The sequence below is a fragment of the Serinus canaria genome, chromosome 2 (genome assembly GCF_022539315.1).
Source record: "Serinus canaria isolate serCan28SL12 chromosome 2, serCan2020, whole genome shotgun sequence".
NCBI classification, from domain to species: Eukaryota; Metazoa; Chordata; class Aves; order Passeriformes; family Fringillidae; genus Serinus; species Serinus canaria.
Window position 1 is genome coordinate 5,315,736 of NC_066315.1, and position 27,473 is coordinate 5,343,208.

Genomic DNA, 27,473 nt, shown 5'->3' on the forward strand with positions numbered 1-27,473 from the left:
TATGTAACATGTAATTAATATGCAGAGTCCCCCCAAAAAGACATTTAGAATAGTGCCACAATATCCTCAGAGAGAGATCAGACATGTCCCACCCAGGCTCTAGACAGCACCTCTGCTCTGCATGGTGTTTGCACAGCTCTGTGCAGAAAAACTCCACTGTACAGGAGTACAGGGAGCTCTTTCAACCAACCACTTTCCTGTTAAGTGTGTGTGTACTCCCATCAGCTCTGTTATCCAGCTGGGAAATGACTCTGTTGAGGAGCCAGCACCATATCCACAGTGTAAGATCATGTGCTTAAAGATTCATTCTAAATATTAAGTTCAATAAATTTCTAGGGATAAAGTTTGAATCAAACGGGACCTCTGAAAGGAAAAATCATACCTTGATGTACTGTCTCTATAACAATAACTGCCCTGCCAGTCCCTGGCTGCCCCTCTCCTGGGGAATGCATGGACAATCCAACTAATAAATCCCAAGACCAAGAGGCAGAACTACACTAAGGTCCCTTCCAACCCAAACCATTTATGATTCTGTAATAAAGCTCATCCAATTCCAACGCCCTGACATGGGCAGGGACACCTTCCACTAGAACAGGATGCTCAGAGATCATGGATGCTCAGAGCCCCATCCAGCTTGGCCTAGAACACTTCCAGGGAAGGGGAGTCCACAACCTTTCTGCCTAGAGCTTATTTTGAATATTCTTTCAGTGTTTCTTAAAGTTACTGGTAAATCCTTCAAGTGTTCTTCTCATCCTAAAATGATACACTTCAGCTACAAGCTCTGAGCCAAGTTCTCCTGTTCTCAGCCCCACCCCATCTAAATGCTTTTCTGGGAGACAGGCTGCACTACTAAACACTAGATTTACAACTCCTTCCCATTATGAACTTGGAAATTAAGTAACTTCTGCAAATCTGCAGCCTTCTCTATGATTCTGTCAATCCTAAACTCTCTGCTCACAATGTTCCCAGGGGCTGTGACTCTCATATAATGCTCTCCTCCTTCTGCCTTCAGGACTCTTACAGACAGCACAACTCCAGAAAAGGTGACAGAATTTAAAAGGTAGTAGCACAAAAAACCCTTCTCACTGTACACATCATGTAAGTCTGAGCTGGGAATCTGGGAGCACATTTGGGCACTGTATTAAACTACTGTGTGCTCTGAGAGAGCAGCTCAGCTGACAATTTCCACAGCAAAAGCTCTGAGCATTCTGCCCTGGCATTTTCAACATCAGGAAATGCAGTTTGGTTTCCCATGTGTCTCTTACAACCTTTCCACGCCCAGACAGCTCAGCAGCAACTGGCACAGGTCACTTGTCAGCACAAAATATTTTCATAGCACAAAAGCAGCACTGCCCATGTGACATTCTCCCCTCAACAGGACTCAGAGCTCACATCTGAAGGTCTGCTCACCTCAGAAATTCTTACATCCAACCACAATTACAAGATTATCTTAGCAGAATCCTGTGAAGGCATTGCCATTTCTTCAGCCATTGCATTATTTGAGTCTTCAAAGCACTCTGAAGCCCTTTGTTAAATTCAAGCTCCAAAATTGAACAATTTATCTAGTACACAAAACAACTTGAAAATATTTTAACTAAAGCCTTTTATTCTATACAACTGTGAAACATCATTTACCCTTCTGGCATTGCAGACTCTTCCATTAATCTTTCCTGTTACTGTGTTTTGGGATGGTTAGAAAGAAAAAACAGAAGGAAAGTTACAACCTTGGGCTGATTTCAAACAAAAAATTACTGTGAGCAACTCCAATGTATACAATAGGACAGGAAGACAAGCAGGAAACAAAACATAACCCAAACAGTGCCTATTGGAACAGACAAAGACCCTTGCTAGTAATAAATACAAGTCAGGACAGATTACCAATAAAAGTTACAGTTCTGTTTAACCATTTAATTCACAAACAGCACTAAAAATGTGCAGGTAAAGCACAATTGTGTTGAACTAAGCATACACAGAAATGGGGATAGAAAACTGAACCTGATTCTCAAAAGATGGGAAAAGACATGCTAGCTTACTTCTGAACCATGGTTTTGTCTAAGCAATGAACTTGTTTTGCTGGGTTTAAAGTGCAGAAGGGAATGACTATTTTGACTATATTTTGACTATTTTTTCAAATAAAACATGATGAAAAATACTTTACTTTTTGTCTGACCAATACAATCCCAGTAATATAATTTATTGGGACTTTCCTTAGGCCTCAACCTAAATCTTGATCACAAGATACAGGAAGGGCTAGAGCATGTGTCTCCTGAAGAAACTCCAATAATATACTGCCCCTTGAAGGCACTTGTGCTTCTGCTTCAGACAAGAGTAATTTTTAAACCATTTCTCTACGAGGATTTGTAATTTGCTCAATTCTGGCTACAAATGGTTTTCTGGGATATCCCCACATTTTCCTCACAAAAAGCTGAAAGGCCCTTACCCTCCCTCCCCCCAATAAGTTAAATTTCTATAAAAGATTACCATGAGCCTATGACAGTCACAGATTTTTAGAAATAGCAGTGAAAACAAGATCTGCATAAATCTCTAACAAAAGAACAATTGCATATAAAACCTCAGAAAAGAAGAATCATTATTTTTATCTCATGAATATGAAATCTGCTGAGAAGTTTTTAAAGTTTAACATTAAACATATGAAGTTATAATCAGAATGGTTTGAAGTTTTAACAAAATGTCACATACTTTTAGAGCACAGTTACCAAAAATTAGACTCATGTGTCTTTAGAACACCTAGGACGGTGCAGGAAGAAGTTATATATATTTAGAAAAAAAAAACCTCTAAGTTGCTGCAAAGCACGTTCACTCTATTATGATGCACAGCATCACTGGACTCACATTGCTCTGATAATTTTCTAGTGTTCTTATCTTGCATGTCAACAGCTTTCTAAAGCAATTAAAACAATTCTCATATTAACCCTTGGTTTGCAATTAAATGGGCCCATTCATTCAAGTATGCAATACCTATTTTCTGGTGTTTTCTTTTCCAAATTTCTTTTAGTGGTAGAAATGCTGAAGTAACCTTTGAGAAATCATTGCTGGAACTTTATGAATGGAATGTACTAAAAATACCTCGTGTGCAGTTCTTCATTACATTGTGAACAGTGACTAATACGGCCAAACCTGTTTGATACCGAGCACGAGCAGATGAGGGGATTATGTTCTGGAAAAAAACCAAAAGCAAAAAGGAAGAAGCAAAAGTCTGCACTGGGTTATCATCCACTCTCTGTACACCTCACACAACACAAACCACTCAGGGACCTCCCATCTCATTGACTGAGACTAGGACAGACTTTAGTTTAAGTCATATAGATTTTTTTTTTTCCTCTATATTACAGGTCTATTAGTCACTTCAATTAAATGTTTACTTCCCATCCATACTGAGGCATTAGAAGTCTCATCTACCTTAGGGGTTCAGGGCTGCTCTAGAACTACTCTTGGAACCAGCACAGCAAGGTCAAGTCAGAAATGACTGCTCTGGGTCCGCGCTGCCCTCACGTCGATTTCTGGCGGTAGTGAAGCGTCAGGTCCCCACCACTCTTCCAGATGAAGTGCTTGACAGTTCGAAGGTCCATGTTGGGGTCCAAAACCTACACAGCAAAAAGGCAGCTTTTACTTCACAACTCTGCTAGGCTGGCAGAAATTAAAAAAAACCAAGCAAACAAAACTGAAAACTGATATCAAGATGAACCATGCTGTCACCATCGTATTTTCTGAAAAATCCCTTCACCAGGATTTCTTCTCCTGGGAAGCTGAGAAGCCTCAGAGAAAAATGAAAACAATTATCTGATCTGCTTGTCCTCTGTTTTGCTGCTTTGGAATGTGGTTTGGACATTGTTTAGCAACTGGTCATTGTTTGATTGGTTTCATGTGAATTGTTTTTACTTAATGACCAATCACAGTCAGATGTGTTGGGACTCTGGAGAGAGCCATGGGTTTTTCATTAGTATCTTGTTAAGCCTTCTGTAAGTATCCTTTCTGTATTCTTTAGTATAGTTTTAGTATAGCATTCTTTAATATATTATTATATCATAAAATAATAAATTACCCCTCTAAGAACATGGAGTCAGATTCACCATTCCTTCCTGCCACAGGGCAGCCCAGAAATTACCACACACCATGCAAAAACTCAGATTTTTTTAGTTAGCAACTGAGCCCGATGCATTACTGAAAGATTTTAGAAGAGTAACCTGTAACTTCAGATTACAACCACATCATCAGTGCCTAATCTCCATTACACTTATTAGGCAATTTATGGTTTTGGACCAATTTTGAAAACTGCCAAAAGAGCAGAACTCAAAACATCCAAGAAATGTTAAAAATACAACTCTGTGGAACTGTATTAAGGCCATTTGTTGACTACAACTAAGTAACCCTGTAGGGCCCCATGTCAGACCAAATTAAACAGGTTTATTATGAAAATTCCTTCATCTGCTTATCTGCAACTGTCAGAAACTAGTGTCAGCACTAACTTAACATGAAAACATTTACTTAGTTTTTAAGGTAACAGATAATCTATAGCATACTTCAAGCTCAGAACTCAAAAATTCACAATCAATTCACTGCTAGAGCCTGGTTTTGATCACAGGGAACTTACCTGGTCCTGGCACAGAAGTTCAATCTTCTCTTCTGCTAGCACAGCAATGTCCTCCTCCTTTTCTTGTTCTCCTGCTTTTTCATTGTTGGAGGAGCTCGTTGTCTGAGACTCATTGTCCAGGTTGATGATTTTCTCATACACATGTTCCATCACCTTTCTCACCTGAAGCATGTCACTGGCTGACAGCCGGTCTCTACAGGAGTTAGAGAACTTTGTCAGGAAAAAACTTGAGAAACAAAATGCATTTCTTACCTTCACAACACCTTCCTTAGCTGTAGCAAACTATGCAACTAGACAGAGGTCATCTTTATATTGTCTAGTAGTAAATTATCAGGATCATCCAGAATGCCATGATCATAACAGCAATTTAGCCAGAGTCACACAGCAAAAAACTCAAAAGCAGTTGAGATATTCAAAAGACCAGATAAAAATTTACATTGATTTCCAACCAACCCAGCTCCCAGTTACAGCTCATGTGACTGGCAAATTAGTTTGCATTCCCTACTTGTCCCTTTTCCTTTCAAAATGCAATTATTCATCTCTATTGGGAACAGGAAACAAAGCTGTGGTTCTGAAGAGAGTAATAATCTATAAATTCATCTGTTTTCTGATTAAATACCACAAAACACAAAGTCCCATTTCAGTAGGTAGTTCTTAGACATTTCTTAGCATAAATATGTACAACTGCCTGTGGAACCTAAATCCACAGTTCTTTTAAATGTTCTGATATAACTTAGTGCTTTAGAGCAATGCTGCTAAATGACTAAGAACTTCTACAAATCCATCAAGCACAAAACAATTCTCTGGAAAAATCAGTGAATTGGTTTGGTGGTTTTTTTGCTGTTTGGTTTGTTTTTTTTTTTTCCTTGAGCTTGAAGTTTTTTTTTCTGCAATTTGGATATTCAATGTTGATAGTCATATTTGCATTACTTACTTTTTTAGAGTTTTTGCCCCTGATGATGAATGAGGCTGGAGGTAGAAGGGAATCTTATTGAACTTGGGCATATTTTTCTAGAAGGAAACAAGTTTCAGAAGTGTTAATTTAGGATGAACCATTATCAGCTCCTATTTGCAGCAGCTGCTATGTGAAGCATATTCAGCTCCTAATTATCAAAGCTCATGAGAGATTCCTAATCAACATCCCCACCACAGCTAACTTCCAAATTACTCATACTCCTGAGACACTTCAATTTAGATGATGCACAGATCTTCTAGCTTTTGAATATAAATTATCATTTATTTCAAAGGCAATTAGATAGTATCAAAAGACAGCAGCAATATGAAGTGTACTCTCTATTCCTGAGTCACTAGGAAAGGATACCAATTATGCACAGAACTTTGAATTCTTTATCTGAGTTTGTCAAAAAAAATTGAACAAAAATTACTTTAACGAGACACATCAAAAAATGATGCATCTCAAAGGGTCTTGATTACAGACCTTGAGACCACTTATTTTAAATACAAACAAAGCAAAAATGCAAAATATCATTTCAGATACTGCAAAGTTAATTGTAGTACATATTTTAAAAAAACTAAAAGAAGCCAAACTTATACACCCAATACTTACATCCACAGTGATGTCAATTACCCATTGTGGCACTGTTTCATTAAGAAGCATGGATTCAGTTTCACCACCTGAATCCCGACATAGCAACCTGAGACACAAAGAAATAACCTTTATTGTAACAACAATTATTGCCACTGCATTAAAAAGCTTTCAGGAGAGGTTCTGCCCTTTTAATGGGCAGAGAGCCTGAACTCTGTTAGGATCATGAACTTACTGGGGAAGAGATTATTTTCTGTAAAGAGCAGAAGGAGCTGTAGGAAGACAGATCCCAGAAACAGAGAGTAGGATCTCAGGAGACAACAGCTTTGACACAGAAAATATATAAAAGCACTTTGCTCTGGATTGTGTTATGTTTGTGTGTTGAAGTACAAAACTGTCAGGAGAAGGGGAGAGGCACCTGGCACAAAGCAATTCTTTCCTCTTGAGAAAAATGAGCTTTGCAATTAAAGCATCTGCTAAGCCCTCACTTGAAGGAAAGAATAAAACCAATTTTAGGAAATGTACATATGCAACGATGCAAAAAAGCCACGTTTCATTTTATAAATTGCAATGAGGTGTTTTGTTAGAGTCCTGCAAGCCACCTTTTAGGTCCCATAAACATGGCTTGCTCCCTCTAATGGGGTCTTTCCAGTGCACTCTTGAGGAGCAGGAGCAGCTACATAAGAGGGAAGACCCACCAGAACAGAATGCAGGCAAATATTAAGCCCCAGGTACAACATAAATCCATTGATACTGTAGGAAAAAAAGTCAGTTTTCCAAGCTGAAAATGGTTTCCCTGTTTCACTGACCAAAAGTTACATCATTTTGGGGCCTGTTCAGCTTGGAAAATTGACACAAACAAAACTAACACATCAAACATGCCCAATACCTTAAATTTAAAATGCACTATGTCAGTAAATAACAAAGAACTCAGTGTTTGCAAGCTCAGAACTTATTTTGCAGCACTGTTAAACTGTCTCTGATGTATCACACATCACAGTTGGGTTTTTCAATGTAGAACAAGAAGAAATAGAAGGGTAACCAGTACACATGTTGCAATACAGAAGCTGTGTTCCTGCCTGCCAGAGATTCTACTGGATTTATCAACTAACTTTGGGAGCAGAAGCCAATTCTCTAGTGAGCAGCAGCTCCTGAATAATTCATCCTCAGAGATCAGCACAACACAAGAATCTAAAGTAGCACAATTTCATTCTAAAACACAGTTTAATTTATCAGTTTGCAGAAAGAGGGCACCCAAAAATATCACACACAACTAAGGACTGAACACAACTATTACTGCTTTAAAACCCCACACCTTGCTGATGCTCAAACTCACATTCTCAGTTAAACAATGCCAAATCATCATCAACAGCTGCTTATTTTGCCTGTCAAGGGCATGTCTTAAATAACAGAGCCAAAGAACATTTCTGATAACATTCCTGCTTGCACTAAGAAAGGGATTGCTCAGCTATTGGACTTGTGTTTGTAAGTTTTTATACCTGAACAAAGTGCGTCCTCCAGCCTCACCAAAAATAACTGGTGTATGTGGTGGCACTTGGAAGTATCCATTTCCCTTCTGGACTCTGTTCTCCTGCTCCCCATTCACTGTTAGAAAAAAACCACATAAAAAAGAAGTGAGACTGCACTGGGCCTTAAAACTGGGCACACATTCCACTTACAGCAGATACATTTTGTAAATTAATAAGATCATGAGCCTCATGAAAACCAAGACAATCCCCATTTCCAAGATACAGCAAGTATATTAAAAAAACACTAGAGAGTAACAAGATCAATACAGGTTTGTGGCAGGCCTATTTCAAAAGCCTGTGAAGAAAGGAAAGAGTCCAGGAGTCAAAACCCAATAATGAGATTTTTTCCTCATTTCTTTTGTCAAACTGAACAATAGTAAAATTAGGAATCAACTAAAGAGACTCTGCTAAGACAAGACTGTTTTTCCCTCTAGTGTGACAGAACAGAACTCTGAAGGGCTGTTTGCACTGCTCTTCTACCTGGATTTGCCAAATGTCAAAACAATGTACTAGGAAAGCTCAGATTGACAGTGCCTTGAACTTCCTGTGTTATAAATTCAATTTATTATAGCTAATTACAGCAGTATGGTTCTTCAAAGACTGAAAAACTTGATTCCATATCAGGTGGATAGCACAAGATTAAAGAAAAATCAGCATTACTTATACACCTCTTGAACAGTGCAGCTTCTAATCAGTAGGTATCTTGAAACAATGTAGCAGAATTTGGATGCCTGACTGGCACTTGGGAAAAATCATCTCCATTACATTGTAGCACCTCATTACTGTATTTGAAGAGATGTTCAAGCAACATGAAGAAATTTAAATTGCACAGACTGATGAGATGAATGATTCCCCAGCTTTCTAACCAGAAACATTTGTAGGCAAAGAAAGGTCAGAAACTGTAACAAGCAAAGAAAGAAATAAAGAAAATCTGTATTGGAAGGGGTAAACATGATACTGAAGTTACAGCAAGTGAAAAATCCTATAGTTTGAAAGATATTTTCATAACACTTCTCCGAACAATTGAGAGGAACAGCACTGCACATCATTTGTGTTTATTTAAATTTGTACCTCTACATAAATGCCAGTGTCCAACAGGTACTCTTCACCTTCTCAAGTCACTGCTCATTTTCTAATTTTTTTTCTTTTGGAAGGGCAATGAAAATATTCTGTTGTGAGTACTTCAAATATTTCACTAATCCACAACTCTACACAGGAATAAGCAGTGTAGCATCAATGATCCAGCACCACAGAAGCCTGAGTGTGACACTTCTCAAACCTTGTCTGGCTCTAAGCTGCAAACTGCCAATACACAACAGTCTGAGAATCAGCAGCTGGATCCAGAAGAGTCTGCCAAGAGCTCTAAACCTCCTTGGAGGCCAGTTTTGAAAGAAGAAAGCAACTAATTCTTGGCAGAGTCTTGTCACAAAGCAGAGATATGCTGAATGTGCAGTTTTCTTAATTGCATCATCTATCTATAGAAAGTAATTTCCTAATCACCAAAAATGAGACTTCAGTTAACTCTGACCTGGGTTGAATTGAGTTCCAACTCAGGAGGTAGAGTCTCTTATTTTGTCAAATTCAGCCTCTACCTTGCATTTCACATGGCTTTTATCTAAGGCCTGGTTAGACTTGGCATTGTCTTAAACACCACTTTAAGGAGTTTTCTATGGAGCTACTTCATGTATTATTACACTGAATATATTTTTCCCAATCAAGCTTTTATTTTGTTCACAATACCTAGAAGAGAAGTGGAATTATGTCAAGAGAATACTTGCTAATGTTGGATAACTGAATAATTGCTATTTACTGTCATTATCTAGCATTTCTTTCCCAAGTCAAGCCTCAGTTTGCCAGTAATTATTTTTCATCATGTTTCTGTAACTTCAGAATCATTTATTCACCTACTATTTTTATAGAGAGACCTAAGATTTTTGTTGATACTTTCAGAAGTACAACACACTTTCTAGTGTAAAGCAAATTTAGAAGTGCTAGAAAACATGAAGTCTATAAAGCACAGAGAGATAGGTGTAAGACAACAAATGTATCTGCTTAAGACACATATAAACAAACAATGCATGGACAAGTAATAAAAAAGGAAAATACTAAATACTAACCATGGTTTATCTCATTTTCTTCTTCATCCATTGGATTGATATGTGTTCTAGGCCAATACTCCAGAAGTGCTTGCAGCAGAAGCCCTCCAAGGTTTACTGGTAACACACAGTGAGGCAGAACTTCAATCACACAAAAAAACATGGGCAATATAATATCGTCCATTTGATCCACAGCTGAAAATTCCCCATGAGTTTGAGCAGGTCTGTTCCCAAAGCAAACTATTTATGAGCACAGAAATCTGCTTGTCACAATCTGGGAGCTGGATGTTACAATCTTTTATGAGGAGCTGATTTTAGAACCCCTGCTGTTGGACCACTCATGTGTTTAACATTCTCTATATTATGTTATAATTACTTTTTCCCTTTTGCATCTTACAAGTTTAAAACAAACTTAAATGTAAAGCCTGAACATGACTGTTTCAGAAAAAAAAGGAAATACTTTCTTTGGAGAACATGCTACAGAATTTAATATTAAGAAAGTAAGACTCAAAATCCAGCCAGATACTGACATAGGTAGCACAGGAATACTTCAAAACATATACACTGGAATTTATTCTGATTTCTTTGTTAAAATAAACCACTAGTATTAGTTAAAACTTACATTTTGGATCAGAACCATCGGGACTGCTAAATCCAGCATCCTTTGCTGAAACCCAGGCTGCAAAGCAGTCACTTTCATCCAAAGTAATTGTCAACATCTGTTGGTAAAAGACCACGAGGAATGTAATAATTGTTTGGGATTAACTAAGTCTATAAATTTTTAACTTTGCTCCTACAAACCAAAGAATTTCTGAAAGCATGACAGCCAACTTTGTTGACCAAACTGTATTAATTCAAAATTAGAACTGGTGGACTATACCACAAATTAATTAAAACAAATCTGTTATTCCAATTATTAAGAAGTAAGATTTGCTGTTTTACTTGAAAATAAATTTAATCCATCAGATAAGCAATGAATGTTCTTCTAAAGTTAACAAACTAAAACCTTTTTGAACAAACAATATATGAAAAAAGTGAAATATGACATTAAAACAACAGATGTAGAAGCTGTATCTCACCCCGGTTTTCAAGTCCACTGAGAACCAGTTTGGCACATAAACCATTTTAAATCTCTTCTTAATTTCTTCTTCAAAATCTACTTTCCCAAGGTCTTCAACTTTACATGCCTGCTCACCAAAGGAAATGTACAAGTATTGAGTCATACCAACACCAAAACTTTTCCTTGATTTTCATACACACTTGGAATGATTGTGACTTAGGATCTCTCCCTGAACAGTCCAAAAACATCCAAGTTAAAGGTTAAATCTCTTAAAAAAGTCAAACAGATTTATATTGTAAGTAATTTTTATTCTTCATTTATTATCTCTGAGGTAGTGGAATCAAGGAGTAGAGAGGTCTGGAAATATTACTTCAGATTACTAGAAAATATTTTCCCTGCACTGAGTAGACTGCTGTCTTCTAATTCTCCCTGTTATTTTTCTCCCCATCAGTGCCAATATTTCAGTACTCCATCAAACACCAGTATTTCCAGCACATCAAGCAACAAATTCAGCTCAGCTACTGCAATGGGAACAGCAGTGAGTGAATTTCTGTGCAGATGCTTTATTTCTGTTTTTTTCATACTTTTACTTTAAACTCCTTAAAGTAATTCTACTAAAATCCAAATTATTATAATTCACTTGCAGAGTCATTCTGAAATACTTGCTTTAGGCAAACACCAAGGACTGCAACAACCTTGGAATTTATTCCCTCAAAATCCAAGAAAAATTACAGGAAGCAAAGACTGAATGAAGGGTGCAGCTTCAGGCAGGAAAACCTCCCTCTCTTCTTCCAGCATCCTCAATAAAGTCTCAGCTTTTGAGTGCAGGAGCAACACTGACCTGGCAAATCATCTCACCTCTATAGTGAATATGTATTTAAACATTTGTCAACTGACACTTTTTACAGCCTTACTAAGAAAAAAATACCTGAATAAAAGTAAAAATTAACATTAGCATTTGGCTTTGGTCCTGAGATCTAACACTGCACACTTAAATACATACTGAAATAAAGAAAACTTTTCCAAAGAGAATCTAGATAATTTTTAGCATAAATCTATATACTCCAACTTAATTTCTTTTTTTGCTTCAGTCAACAACTCAGTAAGCTGGCTGAACGTGCTTTACCTCATTACTGATCTTGGCTGCTGCACTGCATAGCTCAAGAAAAAAATATTTAGAATTTAAACAGGATTCTGCCAGAAAAGAAATTGCTGACCATCTCACTCTCACTGATGTGGGATTTGAGTCCTTTCTCTCTGCACTTTTTCCCCTCCACTCTGAGCAATCATTGGGTAAAGCAACATCAAGAAATGTCACACCAAGCCTCCCCAGGCAACACCAGGCAGGAGCCAGGCTTCCTTCTGCTCATTTTCCTGCCCTCCTGACTTACCAGCAAACACAAGCCCTCTTTGAAACAAAACCCCATCAAAACACACCTTACTATTTCCTGGAAAAAATTCAAGAGTCTGAACTTCAGGAGAATGCAGATGTCAGTATTGGATTGAATTCCGGTGAATGCAGATATCAACCTCACCTCAGGGAAAGCTACAAAAAGCTCAGAAATGCCCCTTCCTTTTTCAAAAGGTAAACCTTGCATGATATCCTGAGACAAAGATTATTTACTTTCTGCAACAGAAGTCTCAAACACTAAAAATGTATATATAAAAAAGCAGCCCAAAATAATTAATCATCCAACAGTAGAAAACCTGAAATTACATCCTTACCTTCAAGACATCCCAGTATGCCACATTATTATTTGTGTCTTTGGTTAATATGTGCCTCTTGTCATTAAGAATGTGGCACTGAATAATACTAGCACCCCCTGGCAAACAAATAAGAATTAAGGTTACTATTGCAATTTAATTTAATGTGATAAAAATGACATGACATGACATGTGCTGTTTTTTGCTTTCACTTTTTTGTGTAAACCTTGGTTACCACCACTGTAACCAACAGTGGACAGACAATAACCACATTGTTCTGGTTGAAATTATAGTATCAAGTTTTTAAAAAACTGAGTCCATCTTAAAGCTGTATCACTTGTGCTAAAGATAACAGATTTTACAAGGTCCTCTGCAAAACTGCTGTTTACCTTTTATAACTTGGTCAGGCTGTGTACACAGGGGTGGTATGGGATTGGTACAATCATTATCATAATCTCCTGATGCTCTAAAATTATGGATTCCCTTCAAAGTCTAAAGAAAGAAAGAAAATAATGAAATATTCATAATTATCTATAAGCTCTGTTTTATCTGTGAGTAACAACTGCCAGTTCATGCTGCTATTTAGATGTTAACTACCCACTTCCAAGGAATATAATTTATTTCTAGAAGTATCATGAACACAGAGCAAAGAAAGTAATTCAAAGCTTCGTACCTTTTGAGCAATTTCAATGTTAGTATTTTATGATTTATTCTAAAGAAAACTTACACATCACAGTACATCCACATCCCATGACTACTCCACTGCATTCACAGAGTGTAAAATGTATCACTTACCCATTTATTCACAGAGGATTTAGTTGTTGCTACCCAAAGTGCTGGAGGAGGATCAGCTGACCTATCCAGTTCCATCTAAATAATGAAACAAACTTTCAGTCATGCTTAACTTAGTTTCCCTTTGATAATTTGTATTGTCTTGTATAGACAGTCCTATAATTGACAATGTCAGAAACAGCACTACTTTCAGTTTACTGTAGAAATATAAAGTTTAAATGAAAAGTAGATAAAACAAAACTTCTGAAAACCCAGAGCAATTATTACAAATATTCAACAAATAAATTCTAGACTTGGGCAATAATAGCTGCAATCTGTATTAACACAGTAGTTAGAGTTACTTCCAGCATGATGCAATCTTGCCTGATGGACAGTTTCACAAGAACAGTATTTTCTCAATTACTTTGTGTTCGGACACTTCATATGGTTAAAATGAGAATGTAAGAAGTTCTATACTAAAGAAAAATCAGAATTTTACACATTTGGCTCGGACATTACATTTCTCAGATCACTGTAGCCAAGATTAGAGGCCCCTTCTGACCTTTGTACAGCTGACCAGCACTTTCCTTTTCCATTTTGAACTGAAATCTCACATTCTGACTTTTCCAGAACTAAATTAACATATCAAGGATTTTATATTAACACACTAAGCTAGAGTTCACTCCCAAGGAAAGCCAGGCTGCTCATATCTATTAGCATATGTTTCAATTGCACACTCCTTATTCACCTGCAGGTTCCAAAGTCATGTCTAACTAAAGTTAGAGACAGCAAAAAAATTTAAAAACAGCCTCTTTGAAAGATTCAGACTTGTGCATGCAAATATCATGCTTAGGTGTTCAAAAAAACCCACAAACAACTTTACTCCTGGTTCCCATGAGTATGTAACAGATTCTAAAACAGTCCTGTGCACATATGCTGCTGCTAAGAAAAATCCACTTTTGTATAAAACCTTGGCAGTGCCAGCTCAGTTTCTTAAAACTGTACTAGAGCCTGATAAACCCAACTTCTCATGTGTGAAACATATTCAATTTCAGTAATATTCAATTTTGCCCATTTTCAGTAGCTGCCAGGCATCCATCTTCTTTAGGTAATTAAACTTCAGATGCAATTTAGGAGACAGAGTCAATCTGCTGAAGATGTGGTATAGTAAACACTTGTTAGCCAATGTGAATCCTTCAATCAATTTATACCTCAAGCCACTGTTTCATGAGAAAACATGCAATTATCCTCTTATACTGTGGGAGTAACAGAACACTGGCACAAGTTGTGAATTCTCCATTTCTGGAGATACTCAACCCCATCTTGATGGGGGCTGAAAACTGGTTGAAAATTGGCTGAAAACCCATCCAGTGCTCTTGGGCAGGGCAGAGAACTGGACCAGATGATCTTCAGCCATCACTCCAAACTCAGACTTTCTAAGATTCTCTGAATTAAACTCAATTACCTTAAGAACTGGCGCCTTTTCTTCACAGATCAGCACCCTGATATCAGGATTTCTTAGATCTGTACAATAAATCTTCCTGTCTCTTCCTCCTGAATAAACATGAGTGAAGGCTTCATTGACCTGCAGAGCCCAAACACCCTCATCATGGACTCGGTACGTGGCTATGCACCTCTGCTGCCCGAGGGACCACAGGCGGATTGTCCCGTCAGAGCTGCCTGAAAGACACTGAGCAAGACCAGCACACTTCAGTCAAACAGTTCAGTATTTCAATAGATTTACTCCTCATAAAAAGATTTGATCATTCATATTGTTATATTTCTCCTCTAAAATGGTGCTAAATAGGTACCAGCTCTAGTCAGGATTTCCAGTATTTTATGTAAACCCACTGCACACCTAGATGAATATGTAATTAAAACAACTTTCATCCATCAGTCTCCCCCCTAAACCACAAAACATCTGTAATCTAGGACATTAAATAATTACACTGAAATGGACTAATGACATTTCTGCTCTCTGTAAAATGCCTTTGTCTCAGGTTAAAGCACGTACCTGGGTGCCATCTCTGTTCAACAACAAAGCTTTGACATTGTCTGTGTGCCCTTTGAGTTTCATTAGTTTTGCACAAGTCCTTGGATCCCACACCCTTAGAACCTATGGAAACAGACATTGGATAAATGACATTAACATCATTCTTGCCAGAGTGCTACCTCTGCAGAAATTAAGCCTTTCCAAATGAATCAATCCTTATTCCAAACATGTGGACATCCATCACTGAAAATATGTTAGAACAAGACAGACATAACTATATCTCATGCAGCTCTAATAATCAGATGTGATCTTCTCCTGATTTAAGTTTAATTTGTTCTGGCTTCTTCTGTCAAAGAAATTAAAGAATGGAAGTGACTGTAAATGGGACAGTGTGATGTGGGCATAAAATGTGCTCCTGAGAATTCTCTCAGATGCTTCACTGGTGAATCCTATTTTCAGTTTTATATTGTCTTGGAAATAAAATTCTCTCAAGGTTACATTAGGTAAAAAAAAAAAACAACCAAAAAACAAAAAACAACTCAGACTTAAGCCTGTTTTACCTTCCTTAAGAAAGAGCAAGGGCTGTCTCTTGGGAACACTTGAGCTTCATTAGCTCACTTCATTTCCCACCTCCTGCAGGGATCTTGCAAATTGCTGGCACCTTCTCTTCTACCTGCAGCAACTGCTTCAGTTTTGATAATCATCTGAGTCATGTGTCCTCAAAATCAGAGCTCTTGTGGGGAAATGTAATGATCTCTGACAAAGAGGGTTACACAAGAGGATCTGATTGACTCCCCTATGTATTAAAGCTCTATGGATACATCACATCTTCAGACTGAGGCAGGATTTGTATCCTACAAAGGCACTCCCACTTAAAAGAAGTGTCTGCCCTCACTATTGAAAACACAAAAGCTGCTACAGACATGACTTAGAAAATGAATAAAACTGTTTCTTTATACTGAAATTGAACTGAAGTGAAATGAATCCCACCAAATTTTGCTTACCTTTTCAGTGGACCCTGATACAATAACTGTTCCCATTTGATTCATTGCAAGGCTGTAGATTGAGTCTTTGTTCCCACTCAGGGAAGAAGCTATTTCAAAATAAAATCCACATTTTCAATTTTAATGCTGTTATTTGAAACACACACTTATTCACTCAAACCTGTTATTTTAATACTCCTTGACTCATGAAAATAGTGCCACTCTGCCCCATATATAGAGTTGCTTTAAGAAAGACCATAGTCAGCATAGTGCTGGGAAAACCCCATTCCAATTCTTCATCTACTGCTGCATAAAAACAAAGTGACCCCTCAAATTTATGGTCATTGCAATTTTGGTGACCTTTTGGCACCACAGTTCTGTGCCAGAGCCATCAAGCCACTCTTGCTCAACTATGTCATTGGAATATGACACTTCATTGTCATCTTGTAACGCAGCATTTGGATTTCAGTACAGGGGTTTTTTTTCCAAGCCAAGTAACAGTAAAATTCTACATTTTGTATTAAAGGCTCTTCTAGTTCAGCAGAAATGCAGAGAAGTTACACTGCAGCACTGAAATGTGTTATTTGAGCACGGATGCTACCTCTGCACTTATGAAAACCATATGGCAGCTCCTTAGAATCACACCCACCATCAGAGCTGAGGAATTCTATACCAACCAGTCTAACCATCTTTTGGAGATTAAAGTACCCTCAACTCAGAAAAGCACAGACACAGCAAAAGAAAATCATCTATTTAGAGAGTACAATTAGGCATTTCAACAAGAATCAAATCCATACCATCAGTATGCCAAGAAAGCTGAGAATAGCAACAAACAGCATGGCCAGTAAAAATGTGAAACTTCACATAGTGATTTATTTCTATGATGGAGCTAAGTTTCCAACACAGAATCTGTAACCTAATATCATAATTTAATATCACATTTTGTCACAGTGGAGAAACCTCTGTCAAGGGGGTTTAAGCTGGAAATCATGAAGAGGTTCTTCCCCCAGAGGAAGGTGGAACACTGAACAGGCTCCTCAGGGCATTGTCACAGCCCCAAGGCTGCCAGAGCCCCAGGAGCATTTGGACAACAGCCTCAGGCACAGGGTGACATTTTTGGGATTCTCTCATGCAGGGCCAGGAACTGGACTCAGTGATCCTTGAGGGTCCCTTACAATTCAGGATATACCATAACCCTGTGTTCTATATATATTCTATATTCTGTAATGCATTTCTGGGAGAGAGAAGCAGGACAGGTGACTTCCTAAAAGATGAGGGTGACATTGAGAATTAACCCTGATGAGTAGAACCTACAGTTTCTCCTTGCCTTCCAATCCCCAGTGAGTTAGATCTCACCAGTCTGTTATCCTTATATGTAATCAGTGCTTTGTGTTACTCTGTGTGCTTTTCAGTCTAGCTTATCTAGTAATTCTTCTTCTGACAGATTTGACAAATGTATCAAGTCCCACTTTAGGAGCTGTACTTCCTGTTTTTTCAGCATCTATACAAACAAAAAACCAACACCAAATCACAAAACACCAAAAATGTAGGAACAAACAAGCTAACAGAACATTTCTATAAAAGGGTGGTTGAGAGGTTAAAATCTTCTCAAGCTAGAGTTCTATCAAGTTTCAGAGAAACCAGCATGTCACAGTTCAGGAGAAACAGTTCAAAGAGACTTGTCCTCTATTCTAAATTCCATGACTGTTGGCTGCTCTAGATTTCCAGCTATTATATAACACAACAAATGGACTGAATGCATACAAACCACCCTTCAAATTTCTTGCCCATTTTTTATGTACAGACAGAAAAAGGCATTCATAGTTTTAAACTGACCTCACAGATTACAGTACTCAATAAAATGCATTGCATTTGCATCCCTCCCCAGATACCTACTTGTGACAGTATTATTTGAGGCAGTCAGTGCTGTGAGAGTATTTACATCCCAGAGGAATATCTGTCTGTCCAGCCCAGCAGATGCTACCAGCTCCTTATCTTTTGCATATGCTAAGGCTTTCACATAGTCCTACAATAAAATAAATGTAACAATATGAATCAATGTTATCCTTTTGAAGTCTACATCTTAATAAATGTAACAATGGCACTGATCACACACAGTATTTACAGATAATGTTTTTCACCTTATGCGTCCTTAGTGTTGACATGCAAAATCCCTTATGTGCATTCCACACTTTAACAGTAGTATCTGAAGAAGCAGATATCACTAAATTGGAAAGAATAAAGACTAAATTTTAATGGCTTATATATTACTTTAGGGCATATTTGTACTACTCTAATTTGTTTTCCGAAAGAGATTAAAACAATAATTTATATGACAGTTCAATTTTCATTAAAACAGCTGCTTACACTATTTACCAAAATTAAAATATACATCACAAATTAATTTTACATGCTAAGAAAAGATGCAAAATAATTAAAACAGCAGATAATTTACTTGTATACAATTTCTGAACAGCGCAGTTCCAAAACTTTTAAGTACTTACATGTTTTGCCATTGCAGCAGAGCACAATGTCATTTACCCAATCTGTGTGATGTTCCATAGATGCTATATAAGGGTCTTGCTGCAAATTAAGAAAAAATAAGCTCATCACCAATGGAGAAGATTGTGACTATCACATCCTGTTGTGATACCTTCTTCAACCTGCACATGGATCCAAAAGTTTCCTAGTGCAGAGTTGTTTGAAATCACTCTCCCAGAATCCTTTTTTGTGAGAACTACATGGTTATGTAAGATACCACAGTAAGAGAAACATCAAATGGATTCTGTGATCACAATAATTGGCAGCTGTTAAAAATAATTGGCAGGTACAGCCCTGTAGGCAGCTTACCAGCAGGATCACTTGGAAAAAAAGTAGGTTTAGAGCCAGGGAGGCTGTTCTGACTGACCTTGTGCTGATTGACACTCCATATCCTTATGATGGAGTCCCGCCCTGCTGTGAAGAGTCTGTTTAATGCTGGGTCTAGCTGAAGTGCATTTACCCCATTCCGGTTGTACTTCTCCACTTCATCTCTAATCACATAGGAAACCTAAAACACATTTGCACAAATCCAATTATGGTATTAAGATATTGGCATAGCCATAAAATCTGAACATCTAATGTCATCTTTGCAAGGTTCTTGAGTAGAAAACACAAAGAGTTTTACAAGCATTGTCTGTCAATTTGAGAGTTACCAGCAACACCAAAGTCATTTGCTCCCAAAAATGGGGACGAGTCAGAAGATTCAGCTGGAGCCCAGCAGATTATTTTAATCATTGCAACTTAAGCTCAGTTAGACCCAGAGAATCCTCAGTTCAATTCCCTGCTGTGTGTGCATATTCTGGGTGATCTTACACAACACACTGAGTCTCTGTGTCACTTCTCAAGTGGGTTCCACAGTCGCCATAGCTGCAATGCCAGTATTTCCCAGCCTCACAAAGGAAAGGATACGGTCACCATGGCTTATGAAGCACTGAAAGACTGCAAATACAAATTCAATAGGTGTCACTACTAATTTTAAACCAATATTTTAAGAACTACCTACCTGCCAACATAAGAAACTCAAACTCTCAGGGCTCTTTCAGATAAATGATTCCATTAGTTTCTTTCCTTCCATGTTTGACAGTACTGTTTGTAAAGGTTATTTAATGGATTTTTTCAGAAAAACTAAAAGGAAATTTCAGGAGACCCTGAAAGGTCACAGCAGTCTCCATTATTAGTGTTCAGTAAATACAATTCTAAGACACTTCACTTTCTTCAGACCCACTGCAATCACTTTCCTGATCCCCGGGTTTACACACTACTCTGAGGAAAGCCTCACACTGAGGGAAATGAAGGAGAAGATGCCAGTTATGCATCCTGCCAGATTCTACAAAATATAATCAGAACAAGGTAAAATTTCATGCTTGGTGTAATCAAACCTGCTCAAAACAGGAAACTTCTGGATACACAAACACCAGTGTTTTGAAAATGCTTACAAGGAGTAGTCCTGGGCTAGAGATCTGAAATCAATTTTTCACTTCAGTGAAAAAATTGCGTTAAAGTAGTATAAAGAAAATGTTTTCCAGATCAGATCAAAATAAATCCAACAAATTAAGATGTTCAGTGGTCCTCATCACAGAAGTCTCTTACAGCAGCTCAGATTCTGTACCATGAGAGCTGACAGGTCCATGTGGGAAACGCCTCCATCAAACTATTCCATCCTCAGGCAGCACAGCCAGAGAGCATTGATGCTTCCAAAAAACACATGTCCAGTGCTATTCTCTGGTTGAGAAACAGCTGCTGCTGCTTCTACAGACCAGCTACAGCAGCTCTACAGACCAACACTGAAGGACCAAAATTAAGAGCCTCCTGAATCCTTCTGCCTCAACACTCTCCATTATCATTCCACAAGTCCTTCACGACACTTAATAATGTGATGTACAACACACATAACTGTATATGTACAACACACATAACTGTATTATTATACCCCCAGTGCTCTTAAAGACCTTCTGTCAGCCACTCTCAGCCATTTTAGTACCACAGCTCTTCCTCCGAGTTTTAGACTGTGTCCTCATTTCCCATAATTTCAGCTTCTCTCACCCATTCCAGACTCATCCATAGCATTCTCACTATCCATGCTCAAGTTTCCACCTACACACAGCTCCAGAGATGCTGCTGCAAGGAGACACCATCAACCACACAGAAGTGTTCTGTTAAAGCACTTCATGCACTTGAGGTATTATTTCTTTGTGAGATGCAGGGAGCAAGATCTATGTGCCACTCCTAACCTGGGCTTAATCATATCATGGCTCTATTGCTGAAAGACCCACACAGATTATGTCTACAGAAGTTATGGTTTAACATGATTCCAACACAAGGCAAAGGGATGCCTCAAATTCATGTTGCTGTCAAACTCTTTCAATAAAACAAATGAAAACACTCAGTTAAAAATGCTACCTGTGAGCAGCAAGACACAAACCTAGAGGTCAGTAGATCAAATTTAATTTATTAGATAGTACAATATTTTCCTGACACAGTATCAGGCTCAAGATCAGCAGGGCACTTCATCTCTTGTTTTCCCAAATGCTACCAGGATATTTGAGAAAGCCTCAATTTTTGGATTTGTTCCTCCTCTGTCACTCACCTCCCATATTTGTTATATTTTCAGGTATAATTTAAGAGCTCTTCATTCCACTCATAAGGTAGATTGTCAAACTATGTTAGTCACCTAAGCATGATAACGCTGATGCTTTTTGCACATGATATTACTTCTTTTTAGTTTAAAGGAAGAAAAACAAAGCCATAAATATTTATAAGTACAAAAAAATCCCCAAATGATGGCTTAATTTAGTAAACAAGGTACTTTTCATATATGATTAAAACTTTCAGGACTTTGGAAATTGAGTCATATTTCTACATTAATCTTGATGAAATTAAAATCAGCTCAACCAAATGCTGTTTTTCCCTCACAAAAAGACATGATCAGAGGAGACTGACAACCATTTTTCATTATCAACAGCACTGAAATAGTCAAAAGTTAATTTGCCCTCTATTGCCTTTGAATTAATATGTGGAAGTCACTAAACATCTCTTGGCAAGTATTGTTTTTACTTTAAAAGAATCAAGATAGGGGTTATATTGTTTCAGTGCTATTGTTCCCTGGTAGATTTGAACTGGAACTCAGCAGAAATTGAGCAGGAAACCCAATATCATCCTTCTTTCTCCCTGTGACAAACTTGAAAAAATAACTCTGCTGTAACAACTGAATTAAACAAGATTAAAATCTTGTGTTCCTTTTATTGCTGTAAATACAAGAGATCTTTGATGCAAAAATTATAGCAAAACAAAATTTCCCATCGGCGACTGCTACTGCGCACAGAATTCAACCAGTTATTTTTGTCTCTCCTCAGAATTTTACAAAGTGTTATTTATTGTCCACAGAAGGAATAGTATATTTGTCCTGACAAACTGTCAAAAATTGAAGGACTAACAGTAAAAAGAAATCCCTGTTTTATTAGGTAATGGTAACTTCCTCCACATCATGGGGAGAAACCGTAACAGATATTTTTCAATCATAAAAGTAATTCTAATCCAAATTAAACATGTACTCCTTAATTTTTTTTTAAATTTCTAATACTACAAGGACAAACAAAGAAAATTGAGAGAAAATTATTCTGTGGTCAGCAACCTGATGGGACACAACAGCAACATTTCAAATGAACACTGCAATTTGAGCAGCTGGCTAAGGACAAGGCAAACCATCTGTCCTGAAAACAGTATGAGCTGAAAAGGACTACAGCAAAAAATGGACCCTCCAAGTCATTTTGGAGATGATAATGATATCCAAGTAACTGTCAGCTGTTTACACTGAAAATACTTAATAAATTTATTTGCTCATCCAAAATAATGAATATTGACTGGTCTACTCCTGGTAACCAGGCATTCAGGCTGAAATAAACATCTTGTGTATTAACAAAACTAGAACAAGACACACAGCACATGTGGCTGAACTGAAAAAAACCCCACGAGACATTTGTTGCACACCACATGGAATCATTTGGAAAGGGAGGTATCACACCAGAAGCATCCAGGCCTGTACTTAAATGCATTAACTCCATACTAATATAGAGGGAAAAATTAAGGGTTCCACAAATCTGTTGAAAAGCTGTTGAAATGCATGGGGAACTTCAAATGCATCAATAAAAGCAACAGCAAGTTGACTAAAAGAGCTGGAACTTGTGTAAGAGTGGTGGACATGCAGCCAAGTCCACAAAACCAAAACACAAACACAAAAACAAAGTATATTTTCAAGCCTGTGTGCACACAAACATATCTAAACAATATAAATGCAGTGAAGTTCTGGTTGAGGAGAAACTGCTGTGACAAAATTCACCTCTGCTCCTGAAGCAGATCTCACACAGATCTTATCACTGAAGATAAAGCACTGGGTTCTGCCTGGAAAGGGGTGTGGAGACCCTCAGAGATGTGGGCTCTGAGACCTCAGTGGCATTTGCTCCTTGGAGCAGGCACATCCCTGCTGTGCCCATTCCAGCAGAGCACAGAGCCAGGAGCAAACCACAGACACAAAACATGGGATATAGATCAGCATGGCTTTACTGCCACATTGGCTGGGAGGAGCAGGGCTTGTGCCATGTGAGATATTTTACTAACTACCAAAGCTTTGTCATCAACAGCTGCAGCTTTTATAAGCTCCCAGAATGAGTAAGAATCTTCCACAGCAGCAGTGCACAAACATCCACTCATTATAAAGAGTTTATGGGATTCAGAAGCCTAAATGGATCTGGGGTAATCATTTTAATGACTACCTAAGAGCACCAGACATAAAGCTACTGCCCACAGATACATTTTGGCACACAAAGCCAAATGAATTTCTTGCAGGACTTACACTTATCCCTGCAGGAAACACTGGTATCAGCTGATGTGTGTTCACTTACCCTTGTTACATTACTTGCATTATAACAGACTATCTTCACAGATGGGTAAAATCTGCTTTTAAAACATACCACCAAATTACATGGAGGAAATAGTAACCAGCTGAGCTCTGAGGATACTCATTCCTTGTTTCTAAGTGAGCAATTAAAAAAAATATTTATCAAAATCATGGGAGGGTTCTAGGAGATCTGAATTGCATCAAGAATGAGATCAGCAGTAAAGGACTAAGGGAAAAAAATTTCAGCATTGCTTTACTATCTTGGTGTAGCATATGTATCCCAAAACCATGGATTTTAATTAAGGAGACTATTTGAATTTTTCTGTAGGCTCCATAATAAATGTAATGGAAGGCATTAAGAAGCTCATTTTATCCTTTTAAAATGGAATCAACATACTGGCTATGTGTTTGATTAAGCATTATATATGAAATACATTTGTAATTACAATTCTTACATTTATTATATATAAAATAAAAAAAACCAGATATATCACATTTAGTAAGCTGCAGTATTAGTGCACAAATATGGCAAGATCAGTTCAAAACGATCACAATGGTTAGGGTTGGAAGGGACCTTAAAGACCATCTCATTCCAACCACTGCCACAGGTAGAGACACCCTCCACTAGACCAAGTTACTCAAACCCACATCCAGCCTGGCCTTGGACACTCCCAGGGATGGAGAATGAGATTTTCTTATTCTGTACAAGACTTAAAGCTAAAAAGTGCTTAAAAGTCATGCAATCATATTATAAGGATGCTGATCCTTATATGGCAAAATTCTCATGTGTTTTCAGCAGGTTTTGAGTGTGGGGGTAAATTTATTCTGGCTAGGGAGCAACTTTGGGAGAGCAGTTACAATGCAACCACTACAGGGCAGCTCCTTCAAGGCACCTGCTGGGAAAGCTTCACCTTGACTTGACTGCCAGGACAACACCTGAAAGCTGCAGCACATGGCCAACAGCAGCATCTGACACAGGCCTGCATCCTTCCCTCCTTCCCAAATCAGGGTCTGACACACCTCTGCATCCTCACTGCCTTCCCAAATCAGGGTCTGACACACCTCTGCATCCTCACTGCCTTCCCAAATCAGGGTCTGACACACCCCTGCACCCTCACTGCCTTCTCAAATCAGGGTCTGACACACCCCTGCACCCTCACTGCCTTCCCAAATCACTCAGCCTTACTCCTGCAGCCTTCAGAAAGGCAGGGCTAAGCTCCACAAGCACTTGCCACTGGACACTTCAAATGCTTGACTCCCATTTAAAGAGTTTAACTTCTTTTTTTTTTTTCCTATTAATGGAATTTATTTTGAGGCCTAAAACATCCACTCAGATTAAACCATTGAATACTAAAATGATATGCAGAAGCATCCTAAGCTGTCTATTTTGGATGGCTTTGCTTACCAGTAGAACAGGTGCATCCAAGCTAATAATAGTTCTGATTTCCATAAACTTCAATCAGCTCTCCTACCATGTAAGGAATCAAGTTCCTTCATGCCTGAGAGGTATCTTTTATAAAAGCCTCTTTTTCCATCCTCATAGGTTTGGAACAAGTTTCTCCAACTCTGTCTCTCTCTCAGAAGATCTCTGTAGAAGCACCCTAAACATTCAGCCATTGGGAATTAAAATATATCATGAGTGTTTTTATTTTTCCATTTGCAGATGATGGATAAAACAGCCATTTAAAACTACTTTACTTGAACAAAGTCCTGTCACAAACCAAGCAGGTGAAATAATAAGAGCCAAGAAAAAAACCAGCTTCTAGTTAAGCTTTATAAATGTTTGTCATGGAATGGCTTGGGCTGAAAGGGACATTATAGATGCTCTCATTCCACCCACTGCAATAGGCAGGGACACCTTTCATTATGCCAGGTTGCTCCAAGCCCTGTCCAAGCTGGTCTTGAACACTTCTGGGGCTGGGAAGCTTCTCTGGGAAACACAACCAATCTGGATGTAAACTCACAGTGCACTGCTGAGACACAGATCAGTGTCATGTACATCAAGTGTCATTAGTACATGAGGTGAAAAAATAGCACACAGCACAATGAGAACAGACAAAACATCATAAACCAGCACAAAACCACCTGTAAAAACTAACATTTGAGCTAAGCAATGCTTGGAGAACAAAAAGTAGTAGTGACAAAAGGAAACAGTGAGCTCTTTGATGCATGCTGCTGTCAGGGAAATACTACTTCATAAATAGGAGTGCATCAAACAAATATCAAGGTATAATAAAATCCCCCTGCTTAGGGGTATAACCTGCAAAAACTTGTTCACAGCACAGGCATTCTTTATATTTTAAATCATATCCATTTTTTTCTGTCAAGGCAAGGGAATTCTTTATATAGAATTGAAAGAGTGCTTCCCTTAACCACAGAAAACACTAAATGCTCTACAAGATGCCCATTTCCTCTGTGTGATAAAAGAAACAGCAAAAATCAAACCCACCTCTTTTTTAAAGCTCCTAATGCTATTTCAGGCCTAATCAATATTTCTTTTGATCACACTGGATAGGTACAGCTGAAACTGGCACTTGCCACTATGCAGCTTTGCACATTGATAAAGCATTAAATCTTTTCCATAGTGAAAGCTGTAAAAACATCTAAAGGGCAGGCAGTATCACAAACAAGAAGAAAAGCATTAAGAACCATAAAATAAATCCATTTTAATGACTTTAACCATAAAAGTCTTGACTTTTTATACATACTTTGGTAATTCCAGTCTCCACCAAGGTTACAACAATCCAGTTGTAGCTACACTTGGGCCTAAACCACAAGGTTTAATTCTTCCTCAAGTGTGCTGAGAAAGTCCACACCCACCTGACTGCCTCTGCCACGGGTTTCCTACAACAAATGCTGCCTGGAGCTAGCAAGGAATATTTCTGAAACTTGAGAAGAAAAAACCCTGCTCATTGCTCACATGTGCAAAAGGACAGAGTGCTTTACAGAAACTAAGCAGAAATTTGATGCAAAGCAGACCACAGAACCATGGAATGGTTTGGCTTGGAAGGGACCTCGAAGATTATCCAGTTCCAACCCCCTGCCCTGGGCAGGGGCAGCTTTCTCTAGGCCAGGTTGCTCAGAGCCCCGTCCAATCCGGCCTTGAAAAATTCTAGGGATGGAGCATCCACAGCTTCCCTAGGAAAACTATTTCAGTGTCTCACAGTAAATAATTGCTTCCCAGTATCTAACCTAAACCCACTCCGGCACCGGACACAGCCGAGACAGGAACCTGCAGCTCTGCCGCTGCTGGCAATTCCCGTTCCACCAAAGCAGGACTGAGGGCACCGTTCTCTCGTTCTCAGCTTACCCCCCGCGCTGCCTCAGGCGGCCACTCGCCCCCACGGCCGGAGGAGCCGGGGAAGAGACCCCGGGGGCGTGCGGCGCTGCCTCCCCTCAGCGCAGCGCGGCTGTGAGAGATGAGGCGACTGCGCTGCCAGAGAAACCCCCAAGAGCTGACACCCTGCAGCTGCTGGCGTGGCCCGCAAGGCTCCGGGCTCCCTTTGAGCCGTGCCGGCCCTGCCGCGCCCTCACCTGCACTTTCCGCCGCCCCGCCGTGTTCTGCCGGTGATGCGCCGCCATCTTGCATGTTGACACTGTGGCGTCATGTCCGACCGGAAGTGCCGGCCCCTCACTCGGCCCGCGCGAGGCTTTTATACGCGAGCGGCAGGAGTGGGCGTGGCCAAAGGGGGCGCGGCCAATGGGGGCGTGTCCGTCGTTCCCGCCCTCACGCCATGCCCGCCA

At 38.8% G+C, this 27,473-nt stretch overlaps 1 protein-coding gene across 2 annotated transcripts; it reads right to left on the reverse strand.

The window, feature by feature from the left end:
- Positions 1–1,586: 1,586 nt before the first annotated feature.
- Positions 1,587–27,384, reverse strand: WDR48 (WD repeat domain 48). Of its 2 annotated transcripts, none has more exons than XM_009085786.4 (19): positions 27,264–27,384; positions 19,203–19,343; positions 18,799–18,877; positions 18,436–18,518; positions 18,191–18,320; positions 16,316–16,404; positions 15,333–15,434; positions 14,784–15,008; positions 13,343–13,417; positions 12,937–13,039; positions 12,569–12,666; positions 10,863–10,970; positions 10,406–10,502; positions 9,805–9,900; positions 7,658–7,763; positions 6,180–6,267; positions 5,547–5,623; positions 4,613–4,805; positions 1,587–3,605 (listed from the first exon to the last, which is right to left on the reverse strand). In XM_009085786.4, the coding sequence occupies exons 1-19, from the start codon at positions 27,309–27,311 to the stop codon at positions 3,510–3,512; spliced, it is 2,034 nt and encodes a 677-aa protein (XP_009084034.1). In that variant the 5' UTR covers positions 27,312–27,384; the 3' UTR covers positions 1,587–3,509. The 2 variants fall into 2 exon arrangements, with proteins under 2 accessions (XP_009084034.1, XP_018764708.1); XM_018909163.3 differs by having other exon boundaries at positions 9,805–9,924.
- Positions 27,385–27,473: the final 89 nt, after the last annotated feature.

What these genes read in the sequence shown, in the direction of transcription:
- WDR48 (XM_018909163.3), bottom strand. Translation starts at nt 27,311, where the DNA reads ATGGCGGCGCATCACCGGCAGAACACGGCGGGGCGGCGGAAAGTGCAG. An exon ending in CGGGGCGGCGGAAAGTGCAG is followed by an intron (nt 19,344 to 27,263) that starts GTGAGGGCGCGG and finishes AATGTGTTTTAG; the next exon opens with GTTTCCTATGTGATTAGAGA. An exon ending in CGATGGTTCTGATCCAAAAT is followed by an intron (nt 9,925 to 10,405) that starts GTAAGTTTTAAC and finishes GTGTGATTGAAG; the next exon opens with TTCTGCCTCACTGTGTGTTA.